At 35.9% G+C, this 21,563-nt stretch overlaps 1 protein-coding gene across 3 annotated transcripts in view; it reads left to right on the plus strand.

Moving 5' to 3' along the window:
• Positions 1-21,563, plus strand: part of LRBA (LPS responsive beige-like anchor protein) — a 367,953-nt gene that overhangs the window by 249,505 nt on the left and 96,885 nt on the right. For all 3 annotated transcript variants that reach the window (XM_058837408.1, XM_058837411.1, XM_058837409.1), the window contains exons 44-46: positions 1,110-1,222; positions 15,683-15,823; positions 16,984-17,103. In XM_058837408.1, coding sequence (XP_058693391.1) covers positions 1,110-1,222; positions 15,683-15,823; positions 16,984-17,103 — 374 coding nt within the window. The remainder of the gene's footprint in view (positions 1-1,109; positions 1,223-15,682; positions 15,824-16,983; positions 17,104-21,563) is intronic.

The following is a 21,563-nucleotide window of genomic DNA, read 5'->3' on the forward strand; positions in this document are numbered from 1 at the left end:
AGCTGCCCATGATAGGGAGTTAAAAGAAAGATAGTTATCCCAGTGTCATGTAAGTAACCTTAATCCTCAATAAGGGAGAATGTGCAATACAGCCAAGTGATTAGGGAAAGACTGACTCTACCATTTAAAAATTTTGCAAACCAGTATGGAAAAATACTGAGTGGTGTAAGAAAACTGGAAGTAGAAAAGCTTTGGTGGAGGTTTAGAAAATGTTTTCTGACAACCTTACAGGCTGGACTGTAAAATAATATTCCTGGGGAAGAGGTTAAAGCCTGTCTTTGGAGACTTCTAAGAGCAAGCTGAACAAAATCTCAAGAACACACTGACTGAAGATGATTTGAATAAATGAGCCTCTGCAACAATATAACAAAAAGAGACAGAATGAGTGTAAAAACTGCATTTTTAACTTAGAAACCAGGCTTTGGGGTGTGTATGTCTGCATGGTATATGTTTATTCTAATTGAATATTTTGGTTTTACTGGAAGAAGTGTATTATTTCCATCTTAGATACACGCAGATGTACACATGAACCTGTATCCAGACCAAATTTTCTGTCATGGTAAATGTTGGCATATCCATAGATGGACAATGGGCAAGGATGAATTTCCCTCAAAGTGAATTCTCTAGATAGAACAGTTATTAAGTGAAAAATTCTTTAGTCTAAATGTCTGTGCTACTTCATTCTTCTTTCACATATTGTATTTAAGACAGTATGTAAAAACAATGCGTTAATTTTTAGTATCAACAAAAATCATTGACCCTCCATTTTTTCAAGTGTTTCACCTTAAGGAGACAGAAGACAAGATGATGTAAACAAGGAAAGGATGAATGCTTAGGAAATGAGTGAAATTAACTGTGAAACTTACTGTATGCAAAAGAGTTTACAATTAAAGTGAAATGGGCTGAAATGTTTTAGATTAAATACTAGCATATTGTCAACTTTTTCATTATCATTTCAATAAAGCAAATTATAATATTGGAATGATAACAGATCTGATATAAAATGCAGTTCTTCCAAACAGCTTATAAAGTTCTATTATTGTATCTTTAGAGACATATTTTGGTTAAATATAACTATTCACAGTGATGGATTTTTTGTCATTTGTCAGGTCGAACTTACAATGATTTGAATCAGTATCCTGTCTTCCCATGGGTTATCACCAACTATGAGTCAGAGGAGTTGGACCTCACACTTCCTAGCAACTTCAGGGATTTGTCAAAGGTATTTGTCATCAAATATAGCTTTATATTTTTATCATAGCAGTTTGCAGTCTTGTAAGCATTTTCTGCTATGTTTAATACATTAATGTTACCTGCACAACCATTAACAGTGTTTAATTTCTTCATGTATGTACTGATTGTAGGAATCAGATTGTGTAAAAATGAATTGTTAATGCATTCTTACTGCTTCTGATTGTATCAACCTAATAATTGTTGTTGGAAGGTGCTCCTAATTGGAACATAGACATTACATTTAATTTCAAATTTTAATGAAGTTAGAAATGCTGAGTTTGTTAAAGATTAAAAATTAGCCTTTTTCTGTTTGATTTTTCTGATGAGAATTGTGCTTTTTGTAGTAACAAACCTTGTGATACCATTTTATTTTAGGTACTTTTAAATCACTGCCCATATTCCAATGAGTAGAAATTTTATTTTATTACTTCCTCTATGTAGCCTTTCTGGTATGCTGGATAAATTCAGCTGTCCTTTTTCAGACAGGCATTGGCAGGTTTGAACAACTTTTCCAAACAATTCCTTTCTGGCAGAGTAGCGTTGTGGGTTTTTTCAGCAGTCCCCCCACCATTTGCAAATTCGATATACAGCCTGTTTATGGAATGTGATTATTCTCTTGCAATACTTTTCCAGAAAGGACTATTCCATTTTTCAGAGTAGGAGTATCTCTTATTTTCTCTGCAAAGACTGGGTGCACTGATCAGCAAGCAGGATCTTTTTCTAAAAGGTGGCTTTTATGGGAAATGATTGGCATGGAGCAATGTATTAACAATATAGCTAATTAGTAGAAAAGGTAAGGAGAGTATTTTAATGATAGCTTTTTTTTTTTTGAAGTCTCACATAAATTGGTAATTTGCTACTAAAAAAATCCCTGTGGAAATATGGAAGCTTTAGAAATTTCTGCTTTCAGTTTGCAGTTGATTAAACTAAACATAGGTGTGTTAAAAGGATTAATTACTGATTTAGTATTTTAATCTTAAAAAACGTACTGTATAGTCAGCAAATATATGGACAAACACACACACACATATATATATATATTTGTATATATATTTGAATATATGTGTGTATATATATATTTGAAGACTGTACCATGCCTTTTGAATGTGTATATGTACACATTTAAAGCCAAAGCAGAGATTCTGAGGTACTATTGTTGTAACTTTTCCTAGTAGTGTTATTTAATGTGAAGTCATTAACTCTAAGGTCTCATAGAATGTCTGCCTGTGACAGATCCATGTTCATGTGTAAACCTGCACATATTTTATATTTTAACAAATCTTTAAAAGGTAAACATTTATTTATTTTAAAATATTTTTTCTTGTGGAATTCAATAAATGCTATTTAATAATCCCCTGGCCAGAAAGTATCTGAAGGTAGTTTACAGCCAGAAATATCTATGACCAAGCTAGAGTGCTCTTGTGAATTGCACTTAAATCAGCATTGAAAACTGAAAAGTAACATCAGCCCTGGGTACCTTGAGTTAGTACATAAATTAAACATACTAATCATTAAAAAATTCCTTGGTGATGACATGGTTTTTGCAACCTCATTTTCCATTAACTTATTGTTAAGAGATGCTTCTGCATAGATCATGTAATTGCTGAAATAACTGGAGACATGGAAAAGGATTTTCTAGCTGCTGTACTTCTGAGGGGTCTCCTTTTAATTACATTTTCATTTGTAAAGAGTCAGTTCAATCAGCACTGTAGTCCTCGTCTTTCTTCCTGCATGAAACAGAACATTTTTCCCTCATTTTAAGTCAGGTACTGCACTTACCTCCATTTGAGAGATTGGATAGTAAACCTGCTCTATTTCTATGTGGTTTTTTATTAACATTGACTGGTTATATGGATTTCTCTGTTCATGAAAGCAGTGTTTGAGGAGGATTGCTAAGTGTGCTTTCAGTTCTGAGGGAATCTTTCCATTGCTGGTGCTGAGGGAGGACATTACTTTGAGATTGCATCTCTAGCTCTATTCAACCCTCTCAAGCATTTGCTGGAAAACTGGGACCTTCAAACAGCACATAGTTATTGCATATATACTATATATATATATATACATACACATGGGAGTCTTTATGTCATACCTGTTTCAAATAATGCTCAAGTTTTTGATATTGTTTGGGCATTTCTAGCAGTATCAGCTCCAAGTAGCTTAAATGTTAAACTTCGTGTCAGAGGATGAATTGTGACAAGTATCTGGAAGACCTTGCTAATATTCTGCTATGAAAATTTGTGGATGTCATGTATATTGTGATATTTTCATTGTAGCACTCTTATCTTGGGGGTAATGCTTCCAAATATGTGCTAATTATGTATTGTAGCATGTCTATGCTTTCGCACTGCTAAAGCTTGTAAAAATATTTAAAGATACTTCACTTAAATATCTTCACTTAAATATCAGTAATTTCTTCTTTCCTTCTGCATGCCCAGAAACTCATCACAGTTTAGTGCTCCCATTGTGTAAAAAAAATGGAAACTTTGATTTTGATCTGGCAGAAAGGAAGTCAAGTCAATATCTTTACTTTTTTTCGGTGCCTAAGACAATGAGAATTTACTTTTTAAAAATTATTTAGAAATGGTAAGTGAAGTGTCACATCTAAGTAACAGTTTTTTTAATGTGTCAGCTAGGAGTCCACAGTTAGTACAGATTTAAAGAGCTGCAGAGTGTAGGTTAAACTAACACTTTATTTAAGCAGCTTCTTAGGGCACTGTTTTGAACATCAGTCACACAATGATAAACCAAAGCAACTGAAATGGATTGTGGTTAATATTGCTGTCAGCCTGACGAAGGCTCCTGACAAATGCCAGGAGTGCACTGCCAGTCTCTTACCCTGCTTTGACTCAAGTGTTTGTTCTTTAAGAGGTGACTAGGCTTGGAATGAGTATTATGTATTATATTTATAGAGGTATATATTTTATTTACACAACAGGCACAGTTTCCCACCAGAACGTGGGGCTTTTTCTGCATTACTTATGTTATTCATAAGAACATTCTTTTCCTTATTCAGTCAAAGCAATAAATTGCATTGTATTTCTGAACTTGGATAAGGAAAGAAAACAGAAGTACGAATACGTGGCAAATACTAAGATATGGAAGCATGATTTTATACTTTCAAAAGTTTGTTACAAGATCTTGCTATGTGCAAGGAGCTGTTCATAATTTTCCTCTCATAAGGCACAACATTTGTGTAAGATCATAAACTGACACTACTGGGAGAAGAAATTTATGCTCTCTTAAATCTTCTTTTCTCTGCACTATAGCTACATGTGTACATAGTAATATTTTTATTCATATCTTTATCTATTCTATGCAATATTTGCTAAATCATCATCAGTTTTATAGAGGCTGTTATGTATGTATTGACTTCTTTTCCAGTCAAGTGTACAAAAGCGACAAATAGATCTCACCTTCAGTGAAGTGAGGTGTTTAATTGGTATGTGGGAGCCACTAATAAAAACACACCTTGACAGAAGAGAAGTAATAGATTTTTTTACTATGAAAAATTAAAGAAGCTTTGTTGTTCTGATGTCAACTTTACTGTGGGGTGTTCTTCAGCATGCCAGCCTGAATTTTGTTGCAGGGTGCCCATTTCAGGAGCACAAACGCACTGCATGTAAAACTTGTGCTTCATATTTTCCCTCGTGTGTAAGCAGATTGAGATAGGCATTGAATTTGCTTAGTTATTTACCTCCTGGCAGAGATATAAACTAAAAATGTTTTGATGTAAACCTATTACAATTTTGCAAATTTTTAAAAGAAATCTTTTTGTCTAGAGAGGCATTAAAATCTGTACATATATGCTGTGAATCAAGTGCTTTCATGTAGGAAATGTAAATTACATTTTATTCAGCTCATGCTGAATACACACAAAAGGAGTGCACTTAAAACTGATGAACTCACCAGGACCCATTGTCCTTCTAAGCATGAAGTGTGTTCAAAAATTGCACATTAAAGGAGGACGGGAGGAACAGTGTGAGAAATAACAAGAGTGGGTGCAATGGCAGTGCCTTATTTTGATAGGCAATTACATCTGGAATTTAGGTGCTAAAACTTTAGAGGCTTGGCACTGCTGGGCTCAGCACCTGTCCTGGCTGCCTTGTAATTGGTATTTCAGGTAGGAAATTTGTCATCTGTATCTGTGACAAAAGATACCACTTAGTTAAAAAGTATTCCAAAGTCAGACAGAATAACCTCAGAAGGAAGGTACAAATATTTTTTCTTTCAGGATGCTTCTTGTGAATCCCTGCTTGAAACAGGACATTACAGGAAATAAAATATTTCAAAATTTGTATTGAGGTCCATGGTACTTATGAGAAGGTCCATTAAATTTTCTAGAATATTGGATATCTCAAGAAACAGTGTTAGAGGTATTAAGACCAGCCTGAATTATACCAGTGATATCAGTGATATCTGGAAAGAACACATGTTTTTCATTATTCATTTTATATTCTGTTACGGATTTTGTTATTTTTCGTATAAAGTATATTTATCAGATCCTCTCCATTTTAATGCTTTTTTTGTGAAACACACGTTTGCTTCTTGGAGGAGAGGAGCACTACATCCTCCCTAAAATGTAGGTTGACAGACCTAAAAATTTGACATAACCATGTTGGGAGAAACTTTCAGACGAAGGGAGGCATCCAAACAAGAAGTATTCTGAGCAGAACCTTTCTTATGTTGGTTCCATGTAGAAAACCATAAAAGAGCAAAATCTAGCTGGAAGAATGAAGACTCTTTATTTGCATACACAGAGAGCTGAAAAGGGAAGGTGGGAAGAGAATTGTAAAGACTGTCTTTGAAGGAGGCTATGCAAGATTATTGAGTTCACATCCCATGACAGTGCTGGAACTTTAGGACTATTATGGGCTTTCTTTGTTTAGATTGGATAATCTGTTTTGTAATTAGAAACAGTACAAACTAAAGTGTTGAGTAGTCTACTAGATTCCCTTGAAAGTTTTGGCTTAATAGTATCATTTTTTCCCAGTTCTAAATGGGGAAAAGTGATTTTGTGAAACTCTGGAATGCCAGTAACACTCAGACAGATGCTGTCATGAGCGATAAAGTGGGTCAATTATCCTTTCTGACAGCTGAGCCGATGCGTTGAATCATTTCTGGAAGCACACTTGCCAAAATTGGTAGACAGAGCTGCAAACGGCCCCATGGGTCCGTGGCCGATGTGCCACAGCTCTGTGTCCCTGTCCCTCTGTCCCCAGCCAGTGTCTGCAGCACCAGGGTCAGGGAGCCTCGGCGCCTGGGCTTCAGCACCACGGACAGGGACACCCCGAGACTGTCGGGGGAAAAGCGCAGGGATGGGCACAGCTACGAGGAAGACCGATTTGTTTAAATTAAATGGCTATTGATGGGTAAGGCTGACTTACACACGGTCCTTAGAGACACTCAGCTGTTTGGATTTTAGTGTCAATTTCTTGTTTTGCTTTAAGGATGGAGATTGAGTTGATATGTTAATTTGAATTTCATGCAGCATCTATCTCAGGACCTTTTTTGTAATAAACAAGTGATTTCCATGTATTTTCTAACAAACGTGATTTCCATAGTGGTCTGTTTCTCCACAACTTCTATGGAGACCTGCTGAGGCTGGAACTTGACCCAAATGCTTTATCAAAACATATTTTCTGAAATCCTACTCTTAGTGCAGATAGATTTAAAAATAAATACTCTGGTAATTTATGTTGCTCTATGACAGTGTTATAACCATCCTTTTATAGCATCACCTTTGGTTTTTTTTCTTGTTTTTAGCTGGTTATTCTCTGTGTCATACCACGTCCTCTAAATATTATAAAGAATATTACAAGTGGATGATAGAATGAATCTCATTGCCATTCTTACTTTCTCTTCCATGTTCTCTTCCCACCAGAGGCTTACTTTCTGAAGTCACAAGAAGCATACTATTTGTACATCAGATGCATATATCAGTTTCTAGCTATCTTCAAGCAGTCTTTTAAAATGTTTTAAAGAATTTATTTAGGTATTAGGGCAAAAGGCAAATTTATAGGGTCAGAAAGAATAATTTTGGTAATAAGACTAATCTTAATCTTGCTTTGCCTCAAGGAGGAATATAGTTTGGAATGTAGAAAATCCCAAATACACGAAAAACTGTAGCTCAAAATTAACCACAGATGTTCAAAATGATATTCTAAGTTTGTATCTGCTGTTGTTGTCCATCTTGCTCTTGTTTCAGTTTTAGGTGCCCTGGACATATGTTGTCTTCCAATTGGAAATTAACTGAGGGAGGTTCATGACCTTGTAAATGATCACAAGAAATCGTGTGGCACATGTTTGATCATAAAATCTTCTAGAAATAAAAATAAAATAATTTCACACACGTCCTGGGCCACAGACATTTTTAATGTGTGTTTTCTGTCTTCTGTAAAGTGAAAGTTATTGTCTTGCTACAGTCTCTCTTCCTTTTTATATTCACACATTTGAACTCAGCAGATTATGGATGCTACAGCACACATCTGTGTAACTCAGATTTCTGAACAAGCATGGCCAAGTTAAAAATTGCACTCATATGGGAAATGAATATGGGATTTTTCTCACCTAGCTAGAGCTGTCTAAAACTGAGTTGGTCAAACTCCTAGGAGCAGGAGCCCTCTGGGGGTCAAACAACAATCCAGGTTTAAAAAATAGTGGTCAGAAAATGAGATAATGGTAAAATAATGATAATCTTTGTTTAAGGAGGAGTTTAAGGTAGTTCTCAGGTCGTGGACCTTGATGCGCAATTCAGCTGATCTTTCCAAAACTCAAACATCAACAGATAAAAACGTAGATCAAATGAGGGAAATCAATACAAAAAAAATTACGAAGAAAAAATTGTGTGATCCTGAAAGCTTGAGGTGAATAATTAAAAAAGATTAATTAAAATAATTTAGGTATCATATCCAGCCACGTTCAGGTCAGAGGCACAGAAAATAGACCCTTATCTGTGGTGCCTGGCTCTGATACCCAAGAGAGCACCTAAGTTTAGCCTAAAACCATGGAGGCAGCTTTTAAAGTTAAGTAAAGAAACTAATAATGTGAGTGTGTAAGTTAGATAGAGTTCTGTTAATTCACTGAGTGAAAAATTAGAGTTTGGAGTTTTAGTGAATCCAAGATGGACACTTAAGAGTGTTGTCTCTTTCTCCTTCTTGTCCTTCTTCTTCCTTCTTCATCTTCTTCTAAGGGTTTTTGGGTAATAATGAGTGATTGGATGAAAGAATCCACAGTGCAGCACACAGGTGTCAAGTCATTGGGTCAGTAAAGAAAATAACTTGGCATTTGATTATTGGCTAAGTAGACACATAGAGAGATTCTTGGAGAGATTCTTTCATTCTCCGTTTTGCACCTCTCTATCTCAGTGTATGTAGCACCTTGTACTCTGTGTATATGTAATATAGATAAGGAAAGAATAAACAACTCAGCCCAAACATGAGAAAATAGGAGCGAGATTGACGAAATCAATCAGGACCTGATTCTGATTGAAATCAGATGCCTCAGCTCAGAAACACTGATCTGCCTCAGAATCAGAAATACAAGGTTTGTTTCCAAAGTGGAGTGGTCACTGACATTCCAAAAGTTTGTTACTCTATTCAGCATAGATGCTAATCTAAAAAAAGAGTGTGAAAAGGGAGCTGATGAAACTTTCTGACAATGCTCATCTGTTGATGATATTGAAGGTGATGGCTGGCTAATCAGGAGATCCAAAGAAACAGGGAATGAGGTAATGGATGAATTCACCTTAGGAGCAAAGCAATGCATGTGTGAAACAAGATACGTTGATGGGCTCTTAGCTGACTATTTGTATTCAGGATTGTTGTAATCTGATTGGAATAGTTTTATGAAACAGTACAGATTACAATAAAAATCTCCTTACACATTCTCAAGTACCCCTATCTAGCCTTCTGCTGCTCCATTTCTCAGGCTTGGTGCTTACATTTGTTACAGAACAATGTTTATTTTGTGTGCCCTGAGAGAAATCTGCAGCAAATGCAAGTTTGTGTTAGTTTCTGGCTTGGGGTCCTGTGCTCTTAGTACAAACAAAAGGGATTATGTTTTTAGTTCTGATTGTCTTATGTGGATCTGGTGTTAGGTAAAATGTCGGCTGTTTTCTGTGGCTTGTATGATGTGTTGGCAGAGGAACATGGTCTGTGAAAGGAAGGCAGACAGAGAATGTTTTCATCTCCTGCTATGACTCAAGTGTGTGTGGCTTCTCACTTAATCCTATTTCTCAAAATCCATAGAAGTATTTTTTGTTTGTTTGTTTGTTTTTTAAGGAAGTGAATAATGGTACAGGGTTTTCTTTCACTCGGCAGGTTAAGTCATGGAGAGCGAATGCAAATGTTTGCTTTTGGCTGGCAGGGTTATTTTCTAAGTAAGTCCATACCCTCCTCACTGCCTGCAAGCAGTTGGATTTCCCTCATGATTCCCAGGGACATCCAGCTTCCTTTCCTCCCTGACCTCTTGGAAATGTACAACACATGACAACTGTCTTCAGCTTGGCTTCCCAGCAGTATTAGGGTGTAATACCTCAGATACAAAGTGTGTGCACATTCAGTTGTGTTGAAACCTTACTGTGCTTCATTAGTGTGTGCTTAATTAATTTACAGTTCAGCAGTGCATTGTTTTGCAGTCTGCTACAGGTGGTGCAATATCATTTGATACTATTGTTGGTAATGTGAATGGAGATTTTTCTTTTCGATTCAAATTCCTCCAAGATTTTAGGTGACCTGAGGCATATCCTGTCACTGACATATTGCTAAATCATCACTAATACTGCGTAATAGATTTTTCTCTCTTTCATTTTTATGCTTAACATTAGCTTATGACGTATATTTTTTAACTGTGAACTTTGGGAATCTTCTGATTTTTGCACCATTATTGTGTATTATATATGTGTGCTCTTAAAAACATCTGAAATATAAACCATATGGACAAACACTTTTAATTTACATGCACATGACCTTTCTTTGCTTATGCTGCAGCCCTTTATCGAATTCTCAGTTTTATGAGACTAGAAATCGGAGTATTTAAAAGATTTTAAAACAGAATGTGGTGATGTGTTTATAACAAAACAGGTAGAGTACACTCACTAATATTCATAATTATTGCAGTTTCGAAAAACTGCAATACAAAAAGTGTTCAACTAGGGAATTCCTTATTTCACTATGAAAGCACATGAAATTCGAGTAGCTGCTTGTGTTCTTAAGTGACTAAAATATGATTCACAATTAATAATAAAAAATAGCCTATCAGTTCAGAATTATTGTGTATCACTGAAATGCTTACTATAAAGGGGAAGAATAAAAAGGTTCTGTCAAGTTTATCCCTTTGGCTTCAGATAAATTTTGATTTATCTAAATTCATATATCCCCCTCCTAGCCTAGTCTTTGATGTAGGTTTTGGGGGGCATCTGCTGTGAAACCAGCAGATGGGGTTTTTTTTGTGAATGAATTGGTAAGGACTGTTTTTCTCCTTGATAAATTGTTTCCATTTTTTAAATCTTACAGCTCAAGGACACTTTGGTTAATCAATGAGGGCAGCTCAAACAGTTCAGCAGATAAATGTGTTTATTGTTTTTTTCTTTGGGATATGGTTCTTTAATGAATTTGAATTAGATATGCCTTAAAGGTAAGATGCTCTCTAAAGAAGATGTGACCTAATTTTTAAGAAAACCATAGTCAGTTGTCTGAGAGGAAGAATGGTGGGGCCTAGTAGTGAGTGAGAGTAGGTTGAAAGGGGGGAATAGCATTTTTTGGCTGTTCTAAAGCCCAAAAATGACATATGAGAGAGTAATGATATACATTATATGAGTTTATTCCCAGACGTTTCCCAGCTGACCTAAGTGAATAAAGTTTGAGTTTAGTTAAATCCTTGCATCTTGTCACTGTATCTCTGTTTGGGAAAAATAAGTGTTACTCAGTGATCAGGACATCCTACTGACAATAGTCCAAGTATTGGCTAGTTCAGTCAATTTTGTGTTGGTGATACCTAAAGTAACTAAACAAGGTTTGAGTGCAGCAGAGTTTCCAGCAATTGGCGTGTTTATGGAGAAAACCAACACTGAAACACTGGACACATTTCAGTTTCCTGAATGATAGAGTACATTGATAAGTGGGCAAGCAGAGAAATCTTAAGGGTGGAAGAAATGCCTTAAAATGGAAGACCTAAAGAGCTCCACTTGTTATGTTTATTAAAAAGTCTAATTATAGTCTTTAAGTATCTTTAAATTCAGAATATACTGGATAAGTAGAGACTCTGAGATATGTCAGAGAGAAGCTTAGTAAGATCTCTTTGATAACACACCAGTAAATTCATAACCAAACTAAAATACATATGTTTTTTAGAATGAGGCTAAGAATTATCAGAAGAAAAAGCTTCCAAGGAAAGTAGCAGATTGTCCACATACTCAGGAGTTAGATGCCTTTCTGGAAAGCAGCTTGGCCAAATACAGCTTGTGTTGTAATCAAGTATAAATAGTTGGACTCCAAATCATGTAATGCAAAGGCATTTAACCTCTTGTCACAAAAGCTCGAGGCTAGATGAGATGACATAAGGGTCCCCCTGGTCCTTTAGGCCCAATATGAAAAACATCAGTAATGAAAACCAGATAGTCATCTCAAAAATAAGATGTATGGGAAGCAAACATGTTTGGCAAGAATGCTACCAAACATGATTCAGTAATACATAAAATTGTATTCATAAGAATACAAATACCTGGTTGTATGTGGGTAAGAAAACAGTGTACGAAATCAAAAGGAAAAGCATCTTTTCTTTTTCCCCCCTCTGTTTCAGTATTTTTATTTTTACTTAATTTTATTTTTTAAATTTCTTTCCTTTTTTTCATAGTGAAGTTGTGAAATATTTGGAGCAACAGTATTAAAAATATGAAAGCACATTAGATAGTAATAAAAAGCAATTCTTCTTAAATGCAGAAATGTAAATAGTCATATTAAAATTATTTCTTTATAAAATTTCAACCTGTTTATTTAAAATCATTATCAATTTTCCAAAATTTCTATATTCTTGACCATGAGTGGAAGAGTCCAGGAGAGACTGTGCCCTCTGTAGAGGAGCAGTGAACATTCTGCTGTCTTCTGTTGGGTGCAACAGGGCCTCTTCTGGAAGCAGAGGGAAGATGGGTCAGTGTTCCAATGTCTGACACAGTGCAGGAGGGAGAAATAACAAATAAACCTGTACACCACAGTGTCTGGACATGTTGAAAGGAGTAGATGATAAGAGTCAGTGTGTTTTCTCAGTTATTTTTCAGCAAACCATTTTTCTTTGTTATGTTTCAAAGGAAGGAAGCAAGCAAGCTTGGTCCAAAGACTGAGATTTACTATAATCAGTTCTTAGTAAACATGTGAAATTATTTATTTTGTGGTATTCCTATATTTGAGGGTACTTGAAAAAATAGTATCAAATGAGTTGTTTTGTTCTTGTTTTTTAAGAATGGTTTTATAATCATAGCACATGTTGTTACAACAACCACTTTAGGCCAAAAAACATGCCTTACCAAAAGTGAAAACAAAAACTGCCTTAGCCCAATTCCTGTCCCAGTTTGGATCCTCTTTTGAATGAATAATGACTTGAAAACCATACACATCATTCATTTTTCAATATGATTTGAAAACTTTGCAGCTGTAAGTGACTTTTTCTTCATTTTTACTCCTGCAACTTCATCCATTGTTTTTGCTCATTGGAATTTTTCTCTCTCTACTTTTCATTTTTCCCTCTCCATCTAAATAAACATTTTTTATTGGTGAACTAATATCTGATTTTCCTCTGGGAAAAGAGGTGCTGCAAATAAAATATGTTCAGGAATTTCAGGATATGAAAGCTTTTCAGCTCATTCTTCCTTAGAGGTCTATAGCTATAGAGAAACCGTGTTGTGCAGTGCAAATTTGTGGTCTCAAGCTACATCTAGCACAGCTTACTTTAGAGCTCTTCTTTTTCCCTTGGCATTTACCCACAGGGGAGGGAATACAATATGTAATCACGATTCCCTGTTAATTTTGCAATATGAAATAACTGAGAAATTTCAATTAATTTCTTCTTTTTTTTTTCTTTATTCTGTAGTTAACTGTGCCCAGTGCAGTGTAACACAGTAGAATCACCTCATCCTTAGAAGCAGTTGTCAGAAAAATATGGGCCTGCCTGTTAGAATGTATTAGCCCAATACATTGTCTCCATTTTATTATGAAGCTGCTGGGGAAGCTGTGATATAGAGCACTGTCATTACAGATCTATTGTTAGAAGGGCTCTACAGTCTTCTGTGCACTGCCATTAATTTATAGCAGTAAACAATATGTAGCCCTCCAACTGCAGCAAAGCAGAATCTTTTAATGAGGTGGATGTTATTACCACAATAAATCAGTGCATTCGTGTAATGTATAATTCAATGTGTGTATTCCCACTGTAACTTCTCTGAGTAAGCTGATAGTGTATCATTGTCAGTGCACAGCTCCACAGTTCTTTTTTTTTCTTTTTTCTTTTTTCTTTTTTTCCCCTAAGCTTTTTTTCATTTGGGGATTTTTTTTTTTTTTATTTGCTTGCAAATAAATGTGACATGTCTTGATAGTTGTCCTGTTGCAGGCTTCAGAAACCAACTGTAACAATAACAGCTAAAATCAATACTGTGAATTCTGGCTATATAGATCTCTGCATGATACCTTTTTTTTATTTTTTTGAAAAGAGAATGGAATCAATTCTAATTGGGTTTAGCTTTATATTCAAGGAATGTAATTTTATAACTATTGATTTGGGCTATACTCATTTGGAGAGTAATAATAGTAGCAGATAAAGAGAATACATAAAATGTTACAGAACCATACAATACAACACTGTTCCTATTTTTAATTTGTATAATTTGTCTACCAATGACCTTCTTTCTTCTTTTTCTCCCTCAAGCATATCTGAGCCTTTAGGGGAAAATCAGTACAGATGGAGATTCCAAAATGGTTCTTATAACAGAGAGACTTCTTGGAGTCAGTTTCGTACTTTCCTGGAATAAATTTGCTAAATCAGATAAAAATCCTTTTAAACAACTTCTTTTAAGGGGTTATATTTCAAATTAGTGAACTGCAAAAATAGTAATTAACCTAAGATGTTTTTCTTTATCCTACTGCAATGTGAAAGCTGCTCTAAGTAAAAAATGTAAGATTAGATTTTAGGTCATTCAAAGATCTAATCTGTCCTAGTAGAGAAAATACTTTGAAGCTTGTATGCCAAATTTCACATGAGCTGCAAAGAAGCAGTTATTTGAATAATCATAATCTCAATAGCAGACAGAGTTTTTCACTTGAACTCTGCTTGAATTGAAGATGAGGTTACTGATACTTTTGTTCAAGGAGTTTTAGTTTTTCCTCACCTTGTAGTGTATTCTTAAGTATACTTATTCTTGAAAAAGAGAGAGAAGGAAATATTGTTTCATGTTTGTTCTTAGCTTTTATTTGAATGCACCTATTGTCTGTACAGATGAATATAATTTACATTAATAACATACAGTGTGCTCAATCTATATACAAAATTGTATTGCATACGTATTTTACATATATATCCAGAGATATTTTAAAACTCTTACAGCATTTTATATGTGGAATTTCTAAATTCACTTTTGGGTTTCTCAGTGATTTGTGTGACCTATACTCACGTTCTTTTCAAATCATTTATACAAAAGTCTGCTGAGGAAGTGCACAGCTATAGATAGCAAAATATTATGTTTCCTACTTTTAAATAAATCCCTGGGTGTTTATATTCTAGGTAAGCATTGAACAAAGAATAATAGTATTGGTTAAGGTGTGATAGATATTTTTAGTCATACATACATTGTTTCTTTTATATCAATGTTTTATATAGAAATTCTGCTATCTCATTTGTCTGTTTTAAAGGTTAAGATTCTATGAATTAAGTAAAGCTTGGCTTGAGGTGGTAAATGGAAAGCATAGAAACAAGAGTAGTAATATCAAAATTCCAAGTCCACTGTTAATATTCTGTCACCCCATCAATCACTACTTTTTTCTTCAAAAAATTATCCAAAAAAATGTTTCTCAATGTTGCTTACTATTTGCTTAATAGTGTATCCAACATGCACACATATCCGCAGGCACCCAAGTTAAACACCACTTTGTCCCAGACATTCCATTGTGAATTGGATGGAGTCAGTGACTTGAATCAGCAGCAAATGGGGCCTGTATTAATGCAGAGGAGATTTTTCCAGCCAGCCGTGTGTGTGTGCATGGAATCCCGGTTCCAAGTACACAGACCTCCTCAGGTACTTACAGGAACCAAGATCTGCTTTTGCAAAGCACCGAATCCTGTCTTCTCCATGCATGCCAGTACTTCTTCTGGTTACCAAAAAGACAAGGGGAGTAAGCTGTGATGTAATGTAAATGTAATTCACATTAATCTTATTTGCTTAATGAGTTTGTTTTTACCAATCTTGCAGCCTATTGGAGCTTTGAACCCAAAGAGAGCAGCATTCTTTGCTGAGAGATATGAATCATGGGAAGATGATCAGGTCCCAAAATTTCACTATGGCACTCATTATTCAACAGCAAGTTTTGCACTCACGTGGTTATTAAGGATTGTAAGTATATTGTTTAAAAATGCTTTTCTTTTAAACAATAATAAGAGCTACAAATATCTAAACTAAAACTGAATGGTATATGAGAGTACTGAAATTTTCTAGTAATTGCAATCAGTAGCATAGGAGAAATGTGCTCCAAAGTTCATGCAGCAAGTTTAAATTTTTTTTCTGGTACAGCCTTTTCAAGTCAGTAAAGCTTTTTCTCCTTAAAAATTGCTTTTTAGTATACATGCTTCTTTAAACATGGTTAACTTCCCTTCCTTGCATATTTTCTGACTGGACCAAATAACAAGCATTTGTAGTTCTTAATTAATGCATTTAATTTTCCCCTCCTAATGTGTGTGAGTTGGTTTCTGATGATCATGAAGGTCTGTGATGTAAATAACAAATCTTTAAAAATCTGCTACAATTTATATGGAAGTAACTTCGAGCTGCTACATATTGATAATGTATTGGTCAAACAATGCGTTTTTCAATAAAATGGAGGGGCGATTTATCTCCTAGGAAGTAATTTCTTTGGGAAAGCATTAGCAGCACATCATTAATTAAAGCTTGTTAGAATGTACAAGCATACATAAATCCTTGAAGTTATTTATAGTGCTTAGCTAATTTCAAGCAATTATCCACTAATATGTACTTAAGTGTTCTTTAACTAAGAGGAGGCTTTTAAATCTTTCAAACATTTTTCTAAATCATAAATTATATATGAAACAGTAACAGTCCTAAAGCTCTCAGTATTGAATGCTACCTTTTGGATTAACAGATCACCTTGAACAAAGTAAAACATGTTATTTTTGTTACACGCTAGTTTAATAAATATCTCAGGCATTTGACCTTTTTCATGTTGTTGAGAGCAATTTGTGTCACAATTGACACAAACTGTAGTTTCTAGTAAAGCCTTTTGAGTATTTTCCTTTAATTTTATTTGCCTTTCTTTATCTGAGTATGTATGTGTGGAGTAAGACTAAAAAGCATTTTTATTGAACAAACAAGTATCAATTTGTATTTCTCATTCTTAAATAAAAGAATTAAACCTTTGCTATTGAAAAATAGCATCATTCACAACCAGATCCCAAAAGAATGATAAATTCTTTGTTTTATCCTGAAGTTTCTGAAGAGGTGCATTGGTTTTTTGTGTTATTTTTTTTATATGTATTTAGGAACCCTTCACAACACTTTTCCTAAATCTACAAGGTGGGAAGTTTGATCATGCAGATAGGACATTTTCGTCTATTTCAAGAGCGTGGCGCAACAGTCAGCGCGACACTTCTGACATCAAGGTAAAACGTTTCCTGAAAGATGTTAATGTGTTTTATAGTGCCCCTGCCTTTATGGTAGCTGGGAGTGTAGGATGGAGGGAAGAAGACTCAGAGCTATCCCATCATTTGGGAAAAGATACAAAGGAAATGACTCGTGGTTTTACTTTAGTCAGAATATTTCAGTGAAATCTTTTGTATAACTACAGCAAACATTTTTAGCCCTAAGACTGAAATATTTTGAACTGGGAAGGAAAACAAAGGAGACAAGGATGCTGGCAGTGGTGGAAAAGGTCAAATCCAAGCAGGTAGATTAATATCAGAGTTGGATTTTTTAATGGGAGGAAGGATAGGAAAGTGTAATGTGAAGAAATCAGGGTCTATCTCAAGGATGTCATGCAGCCAGCAAAACACCTAAGTGATGCAAAATCACTCGCTCACATTTATGGTGAGCAGACAATTTAGGAAAGGGTTGATTTGCAAATTAATGGAATGCGAAAATTATCAATGGATAATGTTGAAAAAGAGATGCCTTTCTTGCATCTGTGAGTCCCCACCAATAGAACTGAAGGCAATCAGTGACTAGTGGAATTAATACCACTTAGAAAAATATCTAATGCCTATATGAAACTGGGAAAGAAGAGTTTAGAAATTACAAACACACTAGATTTTTTTCAAATTAATTAATTGGTAATTATAGGCTTAATTTCCTTGTAACATGCAAGATTGGCAGATGGAATTTCAGACTGCATTTTTGGTTTTTTTGGGGTTTTTTTTTGAGAAATGGAGGAGAAAGGTATCAGTAGTGGACAAATCAAGTATTTAATATGGAAAAAAAAGGGAGCCAAGAAATTATGAGGTGAGTTTAACTACAATTCACAGAAAAATACTTAGGCAAATAATCAGACTGTGTTTAAGTGCCAGGAAGATAGCTTGGAGACAAGCAAATGAAACACATGTTTATCAAGAAGAGATTATGTCAAAGCAATCACAGTTTCTGATGAGAAAAGGTAACAGACCTTTTGAGCAGAGAAGAAGCAGATGATGATCTTAGTTTTTTACATTGTCTTATGAGTGAGCTGGGATTACTCTGTCTAAAAGAATCTACTGTATTTGGAGAATAGCTACCAGCAGTTCATTACTAAAATTGAAAGATGTACTGAGCAGAATTCTTCTTGATAATAACAGGTTAGGCCTCAGTTTCCATTGATAGTAGATTGGGAGGTTGTGGAAGTGTAGTGGAATGGGTAGAGCTTCTTGCAGAAGGGAAAAAACATTTTAGAAAAGTGTTAGGGGAAGTTTATTAGGGAGAATTAATAATTGTAATTTTCATGCAGCTTCTCATACAGTTATAACACAAAGAACAATCTATTGTGGAAAAAAAAAAGATAAATATTTAGGGTTCTAGTTCATCACCAGTGTACGTGAATTAACAGTATTATGGTATAACAATAGTGAGTAACATTTCATGGAAGATACATCAACAGGAAATAATGGAACTTACAATGTATGACAAAAATCTTCATTTTTGCCCAGTTTTGATTTGGTCTGAGCTGGAATATTACACTCATAGTTGTAGGCTAGCTGGAGAGAATCCACACTGGAACAATGATAACAATGCAAGGTCTTGAAAATAAAATGTAGGGAAAGATTGCTATGCTTAAGAAGCTATAAGCTATGCTTATTTTTCTTCTAAAGCAGAGCAGATTAAGGAGGAACTTGTGTCCTTCTATTACATGGAGACTGCTGTAAGGGAAAAAGGAAACAAATCTCTGCTGTCCATGATGGATAGGGTAGGAATTAATGGTCTTAAATGTCAGGGAGATTTTGGTTCGAATCAAAGTAACCTTCCTAACAGAAAAATAAGAGCAATGAATGTTTCCCTGGCAATCAGTATAGGGAGGATTTTCAGAGATGCTTAGGTAACTTTTGAAAATGATACATGTGCAAACTGCTGCTGCCTTTAGAGGCATCCCTAATGTGAAGGATGATCTCTTGGAGTTGCTCTTACAGCTTCCTGAGACTGTTAATTGCTGTGAATTACATGATGCTGCTGTGAAGCATCTGAGTGAGCATTGACTACAGGAGTCTATTAGTGAGATTGGATGAGCAACCAGGAAGGGGGATGAGATTGGGATTTCCATAGGGCATGTTTAAAGAATTAGAAAGGAAATTGTTTTAATATTTCCATCTTCACTGGAAATACCTGTGATCCCCATATTTCATTGCAGCTATGAAAATCAAGTTTCCTGCTACTTGGTGCTCTACCTTGCAAGTGTTTCTGAAATACTTGGCTAAATGCAGAATACATGTTCTGTATGCAGAATTGCAACATTTTAGTCTCCTATTGCTTGAATGTGTTTAGTTGACTCATGTATGGAAGATGCTGAACAAAGTGGAACATGTAATTGTGCTCCTGTAGTTATTAGCAAGTAGGAACAAAGGAAAAATAAGGATTTGTTCCTCTTCCAGCTGAAAAGATGGCGATACTTAGAATAATTGCGCTGATTACAAGAAATGACTTCTCCTTGCTTCTTGTGTGGAAAGAATGAGTGCAATTATTGATGCTGCTATCCTAAGATTATTGTTAATCTTAGCTGGAAGCACTGTATGTTAACAGGAGCTGGCTTTGGAAGGGTCTCTTGCTGGCTGGTATCACTATAGCAGAGAAAACTGAATCACATGTGTGGTCACAACCAATCTGTGTCAATACCCTGGGAAAGCCTTGGGTTGATGATCAAAGCACAACACCAATGCTCCTCTGTAGAATAACATTTCCTTGAACATAGCAAATTTTGATTTCCAGAGGTGATATGTTCCATAAAATTAAATTTCCTAGTTCTCCCTATCCATTTATTTGAGCAATGCAAATTAAACATCCTTTGGAAGTCTGCTGGTGTCTCACTGCCACTCTGGCATTATTTACTAATTAGCTCAGGACTGGTGCCTTTAAATAATTAACCATGTGTTTTTAAGTTAAATATTCTGCACTAAAGAATACTGAATGTATTTCAATTCTGTTAGAGTACCACATAGTGATTTTAAAGTGCTATTATAGGCATAATAATTCAGTTATTTCTTAACTTACATTATAGGTGCAAAGAACCCTGGTTAGTTTTGTTATTACCACAGAAAAAGCAGATCCTGGATAGCTGACGCAGTGCTGGAGTCAGGCCAGCTCTGCACCATGCCGAGTGGGACACACCTTGGGAGCAAGGCTGACCTGAGATGCAGCTTAGAGGCAATGCTCTAGGACACAATCTGACTGTCAGCACTGAGTGTGGAGGCAAGGATTGAGGAGGAGGCTGTCTGTATGGGTTCCAGGAACCCACTTCCTCACAACAGGGGTCAGAGACAAAGAGCAGTGCACAGCCCTGTGCAAGGGTTCTTATACTGGGAAGGCTCGGGGGGTGGGTAGAATCTCTTAGTAAATCTGGGGGAACTAGGGGCGGTACCAAAGGTGGGATTTGCAAGGTTCCAACAAATGGGGAAACACAGGGAGGGGACACAAAGTGACAAACAGGGAAACAATCCACTGGGGTGTCCTGCTTTAGGGGAATTCCAAAGGGGAGGTCCAAGCTGGGGGTTGGTACAAGGGAGGATTGACAGGAACTCACTGGAACAGGGGCAGGATCAGGGTGGGTTGGCACTCAAGGGGGAAAGCAGAGGATTGACAGCCCGGGGGGAGGGACAGAGAACATTCTGGGTGAGGAGGCAGGGCTGTGACAGGGATTGGCAGGGGAGTGGGGAGGTACAACTTGGGGCAGAAGAACTGAGCTGGGGGGTGACAGAGCATACCCACAGAACATAATATTTACAGCACAGAGGTGTGCCACAACACATAGCCTGGCAGTATTTGTCTGCACTTGTTCAGAAGCTGCTTCCTTCTGGTTTGGCAGCTAACCTGTAGCAATAAATTTATTTCTCATTATATTTACAACAGTGTAATTGTAACCGATGTTGCACTTTGCCTGTATTTTCCCATTTTCCACTGTAGCTTGCTAATTGTTTTCAGGGTTTTGGTGTTTTTTTTTGCTTGGTACCATATATACAGATTTCAAGATCGTCTGAAATCCTCTTGCTGTCCTCCAAACGGCTGTGTAGCCTTTTCTCAGTGTCATCTGGAATTTTACTTCTGCATCTTCTACACCAGGCCATTAATGAGATTATTGACTGTTATTAAGAGCAGGGCAGACTCCATTACTGTGTCCTCCCAGTCTGACAATGAACTATTGATAACTGCTCTTGGAATATGGATTTCCAGCTTGGCTACTCCCACATTATTGTAACCCAATGTCAACTCCATTCTCTAGTTTGCTTGTAAGAAGTGTCATGGGAGACTGAGGCAGTCTCAGAGGTCTTTCTCAAAAGTAAAGCAACACCTTGCTTCTTTTTCTTTCACCATCCACTATTGCAACTTCCTTTTGAAAAGAGAATTAGATGGTTTAATGTAATTGATTTTTTTCACAATTTTTAACCAAGCT

This window comes from Poecile atricapillus, chromosome 4, assembly GCF_030490865.1.
Source record: "Poecile atricapillus isolate bPoeAtr1 chromosome 4, bPoeAtr1.hap1, whole genome shotgun sequence".
NCBI classification, from domain to species: domain Eukaryota; kingdom Metazoa; phylum Chordata; class Aves; order Passeriformes; family Paridae; genus Poecile; species Poecile atricapillus.